The 12,490-nt window shown below is 45.0% G+C and overlaps 1 protein-coding gene across 1 annotated transcript; it reads left to right on the plus strand.

Moving 5' to 3' along the window:
- Positions 1 to 298: 298 nt before the first annotated feature.
- On the plus strand, positions 299 to 12,444 carry mms19 (MMS19 homolog, cytosolic iron-sulfur assembly component). The gene is made up of 31 exons (XM_029120132.2): positions 299 to 430; positions 887 to 935; positions 1,055 to 1,155; positions 1,253 to 1,338; positions 1,437 to 1,511; positions 1,648 to 1,717; positions 1,896 to 2,024; positions 2,498 to 2,559; positions 2,883 to 2,969; positions 3,351 to 3,425; positions 3,511 to 3,588; positions 3,701 to 3,839; positions 4,465 to 4,619; positions 4,859 to 4,928; positions 5,327 to 5,452; positions 7,246 to 7,327; positions 7,433 to 7,530; positions 7,652 to 7,813; positions 8,031 to 8,186; positions 8,694 to 8,793; positions 8,913 to 9,015; positions 9,202 to 9,279; positions 9,412 to 9,538; positions 9,900 to 10,003; positions 10,090 to 10,146; positions 10,356 to 10,542; positions 10,655 to 10,737; positions 10,844 to 11,008; positions 11,384 to 11,443; positions 11,575 to 11,675; positions 11,843 to 12,444. The coding sequence occupies exons 1-31, from the start codon at positions 340 to 342 to the stop codon at positions 11,871 to 11,873; spliced, it is 3,087 nt and encodes a 1,028-aa protein (XP_028975965.2). The 5' UTR covers positions 299 to 339; the 3' UTR covers positions 11,874 to 12,444.
- Positions 12,445 to 12,490: the final 46 nt, after the last annotated feature.

The raw sequence follows: 12,490 nt of genomic DNA on the forward strand, positions 1-12,490 counted from the left end.
TATTTCAGGATGGCCTGAATTGGTTTCCATAAACATGTTCCAGCAGAAGTCCTGACTGCCCCCCCCCCAACCCCCGGGCCAAAAATATATGTATGGATGATACTGTTTGTTAATAATATATGAATAATTCATTTAGAATAAAGTATTTTCCCTATCCAACGATGTGTTGCACTTCCACAGAACTATTTGGTATTATTTATTACAAACATAATACCATTGCAAAAACGAGTTTTGGCTCCTTTGGTACAATTTGGTATGACAGTTTTTTTAATAATTTCATTCTGCTTTACCGCAAGAACTTTCCACGCATGCTCACTTCCATTTGAACTAAAGCTGTTCATGATGGCTGCGGATAGTGCTATCCTAGTGGGTTTGGTAGAAGAATTCGTTTCAGGACAACAGGACAGCAAAGCCGCAGACACCGCAACAGGTAGCTGCCAAACGTATTCCACACACCTTTCATTAGGATGAATGTTTTTTAAATGAACGTTATTCAACGATACAGAAATAGCGAATAACCTATAATTGCCCACCATGACATCTGGTGCTGGTAGCATGCTAGCCACCAAGCACTAGCTATCTCAACTCTGAACGTTACTTCCTGTGTTCATTCAGCACCTACCACAAAAGCCTTATTTTACCTTATCTTTAGTTATCAAGGTATACAAACAGGAAACAAACGTTTCTGAAGTCAAAATAATTTATTGAAGATGTTCGCCATAACTTGCACTCTGCTAACTATTTTGCTCACTTTCTAGCTAGCTAACTAGCTTGTTTAGAACATTGCCATTTGACTCTGAACCAACTCCCCATCCCTAAAAGTTGATCCTATTCATAAACCATTTATCTTTCCTCTTGCTAAATACATCATTTTTCATTTTATTAGGACTCAAGAAGGGACAGTTTACAATATTGCAGTTGGTTGAAGCATTGGGGTAATGTTCAAGTTACTTTCATCCTTATTGTCCCATTTGTAATAATTTTCTAAGTTACAGTCAATGTCATCACCTTCAGTGTAATCCAATCCCAGCCTCTATTAACCATATTTCGGCAGCTTGCATCTGACCAGCTCCCAACCACAGACCAGAGCCCGTGGTGTCCAGCTCCTCTCCAGTGTACTACAGACTTGCCATGGAGACCTTACAGAGGGAGAGGGTAATCCACGCTTCGACCCAATCTGGCATTTTCTTTGTGCTCTTATATGTCTTGATCATAGGGAATTGATTATCATCTTTCTGTGTTTTGTCCTCAGTGGTAGTCCTCCTAGCATTTTATGAGAACAGACTGAAGGACCACTACGTCATCACACCGCACGTCTTACAGGGGCTGAAAGCACTGGCAAGTCTCAAGTTTCAGGCTCTCAATTTCTAGCATGCGACATTTGACATTCATATTTGAGAAATGGTAGTGACCAACACCTTGACATATCCTCGCAGACAAAATGCTCCGTGTTGCCGCCAGGGTCTGCGGTGTCCATTCTGAAATCACTGTTCCAGGACGTCCATGTGCAGGTGAGGACATATGACTTGCAGAGTCACGCGTCGACTCCTGTATAATGAACATACTGAAGTTAAGTGGTTAACCATATGTTTCTTATGCTGCCGTTGCAACAACCCTGACTCTATTAATTTGCCTGTGTCACTGCAGTCCCTGATGCTGGCAGAGCGCTCGTGTGTTTACAACATCCTCATTCAGCTTATGGAATCCAAAGAGTCAGGTAAAATACAAGGTTCAGTGGCACTGTAGCATAAATGGCCAGCCTAACAGATTGTAGAGATCCTGATCGACAGTGATTGACATTGGGATTATACAGCATTAAAGTAATCTGCATGATCTATTTATTTGCTTCTTTGTGGGCATTTCCATTGATTTTGACCCCTCTTCCCAACCCACAGAGCTGAAGGGCCTGGGTGCAGACTTTGTGTTTGGGTTTGTCCAGTCAGTGGATGGTGAGCGGGACCCTCGCAACCTTCTCCTTGCTTTTCAGATCGCTAGGAAAATCATCCGTGGAGGCTATGACCTGGGTGAGAACGCAGACACGCACTGTATTATTCCAAAGTTTTACTTGCAGTTCCGAATTTCAGTGTTGCCCAGAGTGAACGTGTAACTCGTGACATTTCATGGAGTTGCTTCCTTATCAGTGATATAATGGCTAGCTTTATTCAGTAAGGAACAAGGAAACTACACTGCCAATGTGCCATAGTGTTTACAAGCAGGAAAAATAAATACAACCATGACATTGTCGCTGATGAACTAAACCTGTGGTTTACAGAGGAGACCAAAACTCCACAGGGACACACTGTGTCTGCACATTGTCAGACAAAATTGATATGATCTGATGGCATAGGTTTCAATTGGTTTATTCAGGTGTGTGACAGAGAGATACTAGATTCATGAGAAATACTAGACATAACATTCAAGCTGATTCATGTTTTGGGGCATCCTGACATTCCCAAACTGTATGTTTTTGTTTGTTTGTGTCTATGTTTCATCTCAGGTAAATTCACAGAGGAGCTGTTTGAAGTGACATCCTGCTATTTCCCCATAGACTTCAGCCCTGTAAGTGTTTGACTAGCCAGATGAACCTCTGTCAGAGACAGATGTACCTGGTTGAACAATATAGAAAATGTAATCCTCTTAAATACTTTTCTTGATAGGGGGCTAAAACAACCACTTGCTGTTGAGAACTGGCGTTAAGAATAAACAATTGGTTCCTTGATTTTCTTTAGTTTGATGAGTGACATGAGCGACAAATATAAGGCATTTCAATGAGTTGTTCCTTCATTAGATTAGATTAAAAGATTTAATTTGAGTTCTCCAGTGTTTTAAAACGGATGACATCCGTCTAACGCCGTGACTGCATCTGCACCCCCCCCACCCAGCCGCCCAATGACCCCCATGGCATCACCCAAGAGGAGCTGATCCTGGCACTAAGAGCCGTGCTGACTGGAACACCATGCTTTGCAGAGGTGGGGCGCACACTGTCACATACTAGACACTGCATATAGGGCCTACTGAAGAGCAGTACACAACGTGTCATCACGTCCCTTTTCTGTAAGCGACTATGCTAAATGTATAGCCCTTTAGAGGATTAAAGAACATGACTAATCTGCCTATATGGTACGCTTCTGTGTGTGTGTGTGTGTGTGTGTGTGTGTGTGTGTGTGTGTGTGTGTGAGTGTGAGTGTGTGACCGAGTTAAGAACTACTGAAAGTTGACCCTGCGACCCACTTGAAATTTCACCAATGGAGCTGTCCAATCGGCGCCTCGCGTTCAGATCAAACAGTCACCCTTTAATGTGGGTGTCTGACTGTGGCCGGTGGTGATTTGTTGACTGTTCGCCTTTTCAGTTCCTGCTGCCTTTGATCATTGAGAAGCTGGACTCAGATATTCAGAGTGCCAAGCTGGACTCTCTGCAGACCCTGGTAAGGCTCTTGGTTACAGATCCTCCTCGTGTTTAAAATCAGAAAGAAAATACCTTTCATGTCTTGATGTTTGATCCCATTGCAGAGCGCCTGTGCTTCGGTGTATGAACATAAAGAGCTAGCTGAATTCCTGCCAGGCCTTTGGGCATCGCTCCGCAGAGAGGTGTGTGTCAGCGCAACTTGGCTGCCAGCTTCGTATTGGTAGCGCGTGTAGATGTGTGCTGAGCGGAGTAGGGACTCTGATAATGGATCGTACTGTGTGGGTCCCTGTCCAGGTGTTTCAGACAGCCAGTGAGAAGGTGGAATCAGCTGGCCTGGCAGCCCTCACTGCTCTGACTGCCTGTCTGTCCCGGTCGGTCCTCAGCTCAGACTCTGAAGACTCCCTCAATGTCTTCCTGGACCTGGTCCTAAAAGGTAACACCTCCTGTGGTTCTAGACAGATCTCTAAAGGGGAAGGTGTGAGTTTTTTTTATTGTCTGTGTGTGTGTTTACGGGGTCTGTGTTCAGAAACCTGAGACTGACTTGGCAGTCCCATTTGTTTGAGGGCTTACCACAGTAGTAGAGGTTTTAAATCTTTGTGACAGACTGCATGGGTGAAGGGGAGGTGTGGGGAGGATTGAGATGGGCAGGGTGGAGGTGAAGAAAGGAGGATTGATGACACCTCCACTGAGGCAGCTTGGCTACAGATGTAACAAGCAATCTCATATAAATTACTGGATCATTACTACTTGTCTGCACTCGACTCAACAGGCACACGCGTTCACACTTACAGAATCTCTGCACTCGTCGGGACATACAGTTATTCCCATTGAAATTCATATCTTCCCTTAACTTAACCCTAAACGTAACACTAACCCCTAACCCTGACTACGCTAACTGTAACATTTCCCCTATTCTTTAATATTCTTGTGGGGATTTTCAGTTCTCACAAGGTCAGTAGAATGTCAATACCCAAAGTAACTGGACCATTCTCTGGGCAATCTTTGTAAGATGCTGTTTTTTTCTGGTTTCTGATGAATCGGTTTTGTTTTTTCAACAGACTGCAAGCATCACCTCTGTGAGCCGGACTTGAAGCTGGTGTGGCCCAGTGCCAAGCTGCTGCAGGCCTGCTCTAGCGCCTCCTACAGGGCAAGCCACAAAGTCACAGCCGCTGTCATGCCGTCGCTCATAGAACAATACAACAGCCGTACACAGGTGAGTTCCAGCTAGGATGAAGGCTCCCGTCCCACATCCAGACTCTTGGTCAATATTTTAGTGATATTCCTGTGTTTTTCTGACTTTCTGCATGTTACAAATCAGTGTTGTTTCATTTTAAGGCCTTTTGTTAACCCAGTATTGTCCCAGGACAACATATTATACATGCCTTAGTTCCTTTAGACACACAACATCAAAATTGAAACCTTTCGCATTGGTCTGTGATCTCCCCTGTGTAGTGTGCTCAACGGCGCACCCTGCTGGAGGTGTTACAGGGCTTTGTCCAGTCAGTTAGGTCATCACAGGAGGGTAAGTGTAGCCATTATTATTATCCTGCTCTTTATGCCACGTTCTTGTATGTCCGCTGTCCTTTCGTCCACCATCTTCTACCTCTGCTGCTCCGCGTGGGATTTACAGCGCTTCATTTCAGGCTCTCATTTTAAGGGCCATTTGAGGCTGAATGCTGTTAGGACTTGCCCAAGCATAATAACACTTTTTATCACAAATCATGCTTTAGGAATGTCAAGCCATTTCCCCCCTGGAATATTTCTTTCATCTCTCCCATTCTGCACCCTCCCTTAAGATGTAGCAGTGGGATTTTTCTTATTAACCTTTTCCCTTCTGTAACCCATCCACTTGCACTCCTGTCCCTCTTTCTCTCTCCCCTTTCTCACACACACTGACATGACCTCCTCTCTGCTCCCCAGATGACAGTGTGCTGTTGGACTTCAGTCAGTCTCTCTGCAGTATAGTGTTCTCTGCTCTGTCTGAAAGCAATGCAGGCCTCCAGATCACGTCCATGCATGTGCTCACTGCCCTGGGCCAACAGACAGGTGAGGCTCCTCACCCCTCAACACGTTCCCCCTCAACATCTTCACCAACCAACACATTCCCCCCAGCGGCCAATACTGTCCTTGCCACTTTGCAGTTTGTCTCCTTATCTTAGTTTGCGCTTCTGATTTATGAGTATTCTGATTTATGAGTATTGTTTGACATTGTAACTGCAGTTCCTGCTATAGTCATTTGCCTTTTATTTATATACATAGGTTTTGAATTAACAAAATGTATATCATATCCTGTGTTTGAACCATTTCACCTACTTTGGGTCTTCCCAGGTTTAGCCCAAAGAAGTGTGACATGTTTTTCTTTCTTGACATTTATCAGAGCTGTCTTTATTATAAGTTCATGAAAGGATTTTGTAAATCACAGTCAAGCGGTGGATATATTGTGATTTTTCAACAGCAGGAATTGTTGATCTCAGATTGATAGGAATGTTTTGTTATGAGGATCAAAATTGAATGCAACTCGTGATAGAGTATCAGTTGTAAAATACTGAAGCATTGTCATCACATTATCCATTGTTCAGAATCTCCACCAGCCAATCATAATAGGCAAGCCTGAGGGCTGGAACTGGGGGGATTAAGTGCATAAACGATCATACACAAGGAGGAATTTGTCATGATTCAACTTCCAGTTATATCATGAACACCAAAGAAAAGGAATTCAACTTGCAGTTAACCACTGATTTGAAGTATATAAAAAAAAAAAAAAAAAATTCAAGGGTTGCGAGGCTGTGTATTCTCCTGGAATTTGACAGTATTCTCCAGGAATTTAGCCAGCTGGAAGGTTTACTTGACCGGGCTTCCTCAAAAAGTATTTGAGTACCCATTATCTACCCTATTGGTGTTAGGAAATGTACACTGTGACTGTTGAAAGAACTCTTTGTGTTAATTCAACACTTTATTTTTTTTCTTAAGAACTTTAAGAGTTACTTTGTTTACTGACAGTGTTGGAAGGATCTGGGAAATGACATTTATAGTTCTTACCTTGTTTTTTTCCATTCCACAACTCCTCCTTAAAGCATGTTAGAGCAGTGTTTCCCAATCCTTTTCCTGGGGACCCAAAGGGTTGCACATTGTTGTTTATCCCCTAGCACTCACACCTGTTTCAAATGTTGCCCTACCACCTACACACTTGACTGACATAATCAACCTATCATCAGGCTTGTGTGAGTGCTAGGGGCAAAAACAACGAGGAAGCAAGCATTTGACGGCTTGAAGTGTGTTGTTGCCGTGGTGAATGTGTTTTATCCATGCGAGATTCATTATTAACAAGCAGCGTGGTGTATATTTATTTCATTGTTATTGATGTACTTTTTCTAGTCAGTTATAGTATGCAAATATAAATGTGGTTTTACCTTTTTCCTTATTCAGGAGTATTTAGCATGGCTGTGAAGAGGTTGACTAAAACACAAACAGACCTGGCTACTAGACATGACATGTACATGTTTTGTGAATGCCGGGTAGAGAGATGCTCTCTGGGTTTCTAGACCTTTATTAAAATGTACATCAGATCATTTTGACGGGTTGTCTCTGTCACACACCACTGCTTTTGTTGACAGACAAACCCATTTCTATACTTCAGCATATTTTTAGACCTTTTTCAGGTACTCTCGCTGCTTCACAGGATTCATTTGATTGGTCAGTTTTTGTCCACATGGTGTTCCAGTTATCCGACACTGTTACTGTAGGACAGATGATACCTTTTCTTGTCCACGTGCTTGGTGCTACATCTCTTCTTACTGTGCTGAGACGTAAAGGATGACTTCTCCCCTGGGTCTCCCCAGGCCTGCTGGTAGAGTCTGATGTGAAGCTAGCCGTCGATCACCTCACCAGAATTGTCCTGGAGGAGGAAGACGTTACAGTCAGGTCAGTGTGGGTTTTCCGTTGTCCCGGGAAGGCGAATCAATAGGTTATGGTACCTAGGCCACCCATTAACGTAAGGTTTTGGTCTTTATCTCCCCGTCTGTCCAGCACGGCTGTGGTTGAGTCAGCAGGGACTCTGGCTCGCCTGCATCCCGCAGCCTTCATCTCTAACATGGTTCCTCAGCTGAAGGGGAGCATCTTCTCAGGTGGGTTGGGGGGTCAACGGTCAAAACAAAGTAATGTAATCAACTGCCACTGCGTTCCATTAATTACATAACCGAAACCAGAGGATGGTGACCGTTGAACCCGCTCCTCTCCTTGTCTCAGAGTCCTTGGCACAAGCTGATGGTGCCGCCGCATCCCAGGAACATTCCCAGCAGGCCCTGCATCAGCGCTGTGTGACGGCACTCGCTGCGGTGTCATCTCACCCCAGTGTGGTGCAGGAGACCACACCTGTCCTGATACAGGTCCTCACCTCTGCACACACTGGTAGGTCTCTGCCACTGACTGCTTAGCGGTAGGAGTGTAGAGCCTTTTACAGATCTCTGCTTAGCGGTAGGAGTGTAGAGCCTTTTACAGATCTCTGCTTAGCGGGAGGAGTGTAGAGCCTTTTACAGATCTCTGCTTAGCGGGAAGAGTGTAGAGGCTTTTTTACATTGCTTGGTCGTCTGATGAAGGTGAAGAATGATGTAATCTTTGCCAACAGGCACAGGGTCATTCTCACTGGAAGAGGTAATCGCTGTATGCCTCAGTCTGCAGCGAATAGCAGGGCAGGCTGAGGACACTGAAGAGAATGGCCAAGTATTCCATGACATCATCATTCCGCGCCTGCTTGGACTGGCCTTGCAGGCCGCTTTAAATGGTGAGAATATATTAATAAGTGTTCTTTATCTATGGGTGAGAATACTTTGACTCATTCATAACTTGCCAGTGGTACACATTTAAAAATGTATTTTAAGATTTGCATAGCACCATTCATTTTAAGTTTTAATCAGTAGGTCCCTTGAGATAAGGAATCCTATTTTTGAGGAAGACCTGTTCTAAGAATGACTTAGTTAGTTTTGATAATGTAATAGCAATGCAAATGTAGTCAAAGTGACTTAGTTAGTTTTGATAATGTAATAGCAATGCAAATGTAGTCAAAGTGACTTAGTTAGTTTTGATAATGTAATAGCAATGCAAATGTAGTCAAAGTGACTTAGTTAGTTTTGATAATGTAATAGCAATGCAAATGTAGTCAAAGTGACTTAGTTAGTCTTGATAATGTAATAGCAATGCAAATGTAGTCAAAGTAGATGCAATAGGAAAAACTCCCCATTATCATGTTAGATAGGTCTAAGCAAAGTTATGTCATTATTCTTTTTTGTAGGGGAATGTTCATCAGAACATAGGAGTCCATTTGTGGAGGAGACTGTCTTATCAGCCATGGTACCTGTCATCAGCACCACTTGCTCCCGACTACAGTCCCAGTGAGTTGACATGGAAACAAATACACACACACACTCTCACACCGTTTATAATGGCACAATTGATGACGGGTATTGTCGTGTAATCTGTAACATGTTGGCTTGGTGCTGAATGTCACCAGACTGGCTGGCCGAACAGCCCTGCGCTCCGTGTCTCTCTTCCTGGACGGAGACGTGTCCTTCCTGCCAGAGAACGCCTTTCCCTCCCAAATTCAACTCCTCAAGGTCAGCTTTCACTGCTAAATTCACCTGGCCAACTCCTCCTCTGTTTTCTACACTTTCACTGTTTTACTGACTGAGGACACCCCAGAGACAGGATCCATACTGGGTATAAATGAGCAAATAAACCAAGCATTGTGTTTGTGACTGGCATGCTGAAAGTGTAACGTAACATTGACCTGTGACCTCCAGAAGCAGGCAAGTGACTCGTGGAAGCAGTCCCAGATGGTGTGTCTGCTTATGGGCTGTGTGTGCTCTCTGCCACGTGGGGTAAGGCTATTTGGATCTTTTTAGGGGTTTGGTCAGTTAAATGTTAATAACAGCGGTTTTCTGTGGTATTGTTGGTAAGATGACCTGGCCTGTTGTCATAGACACGACTGACTGGCAGTGTGCCCCGGACAGGTGGAGATTCCCCAGGTGGACAGGCTTCTGTTGGAGCTGGAGGAGCTGAGCTGTACTTGTGACCATCCTCTCTCCTACACCTCAGCTGCCAAGTGCTATGCTGGGCTGGTCAACAAGTGGCATGTAGGTGAGTCCTCTGGTGCAGTCTGGAACTGAGTGGGCCAGCAGCTTACCGCCCGGTGGCGTCCCACCGCCCGGCTCTCCTCAGAGGCTATGGACAGTCTGGTGGGACCAGAGATGTCCAGCGTGAAAGGGATGTTGGACAACTGGTTTGGGGACACTTCCCAGGTGGTCTAAAGATCAAATCCCAAGTGCCCCAAGGCAGTGAAGGGGACATTGCCCTGTCTTTGGGAGGGGATGATGAGGTACCATATGTACTTGTATGGAATCACTAGTGTAATGTATGATGCGTTGGATTAGAGCGCCAGCTAAATGTAAAATGGTCAAATGGCGGTTGGTCATATATATGTGTGTGTGTGTGTGTGTAGAAGCCCTGGAATCTCTGATTGACCGAATGTTGAAGAGGATCTCCTCTGAGCTGGCCTCTGCATCGTCCTCAGTCAGAACGCAGGCCTTCACTCTGCTACTCTGGGTAAGACCCCCCCTCGTTACATGCCCATTAAGGCCCTGTTTGAGCCATTTTTTCAGTGATGTTGTTCATGGCTTTGTTGTCTTCAGGTGGCCAAGGCTCTGCTTATCCGCTACCACCCTCTGTCAACAACCCTGACAGACAAGGTAATGCGCACGCAGTCTATTCTGTCATGGTGAAATGTAATCAAGTCTTGTTCACCTTAGTTTTGTTATGTAGTACTTATTTATTAAATGTCTTTCAAGCGAGCTCTGGACAAGACAAAAGGATGCATAAGGCCGAGACACATTTTGAATGTTAAGGGATGGCTGTAGTCCAGTTACCACACATATAAAGCAGCATTCCTGTGTCCCAGCTCTTTTCCCTGCTCAGTGACCCAGAACTGGGTTCGTTAGCAGCCGATGGATTTTCTCTACTTATGAGCGACTCAACTGACATCCTTAATCGCGGTTGCCACGCCGATGTGCGCATCATGTACCGCCAGCGCTTCTTCACAGAGAACTCGTCCAAGCTGGTCCAGGGCTTTAACACCGCACCCCAAGGTACTAGAGAGAGGCGTTCTCAACCCACAACTAATTAAGCCCATAATTTGGGATGGAGAGCCTTTTGGTTTTTATAAATCATTATTCTCTTCCTCTTCTCTGTCTCCCTCAGAGAGAAAGTCTTGCTACCTGAAGGCACTGTCTCACATATTGACCAACCTTCCCAGACAGGTCCAGATCACAGAGCTCCCAGCGGTAAGTGGGCAGGACAGCACTGGGACATTGTATAAGTGGCATGATATCCACTGGGTCACTGCTCTTCTGTAGATACCGAGTGGTGATGTTCTGTGTTTTTGGTCAGCTCCTGCCCCTCCTGCTGGAGGCCCTGTCATGTCCGGACCAGGGGGTGCAGCAGTCCACCCTGTCTTGCCTGCAGCCTGTCCTTCTGGACCCCCCCTCAGCCCTCATCACCCAGCTTGAGGCTCTGGTGGGTCGCATGCTCTCCCTCATCACCAGCCCATCCATGGTACGTATCATATGGTAGGATGGTCACAAGTACAGCTCAGCTCCTCCAGCTCCAAAAGAAGCCTGTCCACATCAGTCAGACGTTTTCTCTGTGACAGTAATTAGGCCTCTCGTTCTAGACCTTGAAGCTCATAGTTCTTAATGTGCCGCAGCAAGAGGATTCACTGGCTGGCATAGATTCCGTAGCTGTGTGAGTCTGCACGCAAATAAAAATTCAGCTTTATTGTACACCTCTTTAATCTCAAATGCAATTATAGCCAATAGTCTTTTTTTAATTTTTTTATTATCTTTATTGTTCCCTGTTCTTTCTGTGTCAAGTTTCTTGAACAATCACGTTTGTGAACTGTGTCTAAAGTGTGTCTCGTCATCCTCACAGAAAGTGCGCATAGCCTCTCTGCGCTGTATCCATGCCCTCGCACGCTTTCCGGAACATGAGGTAAGCCAGAGCTTCACACCTCTCTTCTGATTGGCCAAACAGTTGGCCCTTTGACAAGTGCTTACCATTGGCTATACCAGCCAATTCACATCCCCTTTTGGCCATTTACTAATCCACCCTTCCCTTGGCAGATCATGCCCTTTCGTGCCCGGGTGCTGCGTGCCCTGGCTACACCCCTGGACGATCGCAAGCGGATGGTGAGGAGTGAGGCAGTGCTGGCCCGGAATGAATGGTAACCCCCACCCCAAACACACATTTCTAAAACATTCTCCAGCTGGGAGGAATAGTTCAAGTCGTGTCAAGTTGTTCAGCCTAACATTGAGTAAATGCAGGCCTGAATTTGTCTTTGGGGAATGTTTCTGCTGTAGTTTTGCATACAATGTCTCACTTCTCATGAAGGTTCCTACTGGGGAGTCCAGGAGGCAGGTGATTATGGCCCCTTATCCCTGACTGGTTCAGAAGCCCCTGAAGGAGGCCTCGGGTCCAGGCCAGGGGGCCCTAGCACTTTCTTTGGAGTCTGGGACATATACTCACCACCTCCAGCCCATCACATTGTACCTGACATTTTACTCCGTCTTTTTATATGGCTTCTAACATAATAAACGTTAAGTCAGACTGACCGCCACTGCTTTTTGGTAAGAGGCAACCCTTCCCTCCATGGAAGGACTGAGAGCTACACCAAGAGAAGGTAACCATTTCAACGGGGAGGGGTTTGCTGTGAATGTGTGACATAAGGACCTATTACTAATGTATTATGCCTTGATCTCATGAGTTGCAAGTCTGTAATTTGCCTCCCATTTGTGTACAAGAGCCACAGATTTAAGTACATTTTCCTTAACTAACTAACCACACTGAGGACAATGTTAATGTTGGACTAGGCTCACGGAGAAGCCGTGTTGAAGTCAACCTTGTATTCATGCTCAACCTCACAGGAATATGTGCCAAGGATATAGTGTGGACAGTATTTAAATGTCTATAATTTAAGCTGTCAATAAAATGTTGTTTTGTAAATGTGTGCTCTACTTCTTTAATGAGCTCAGCCATTAA

The sequence above is a fragment of the Esox lucius genome, chromosome 5, assembly GCF_011004845.1.
Source record: "Esox lucius isolate fEsoLuc1 chromosome 5, fEsoLuc1.pri, whole genome shotgun sequence".
Taxonomy (NCBI): Eukaryota; Metazoa; Chordata; class Actinopteri; order Esociformes; family Esocidae; genus Esox; species Esox lucius.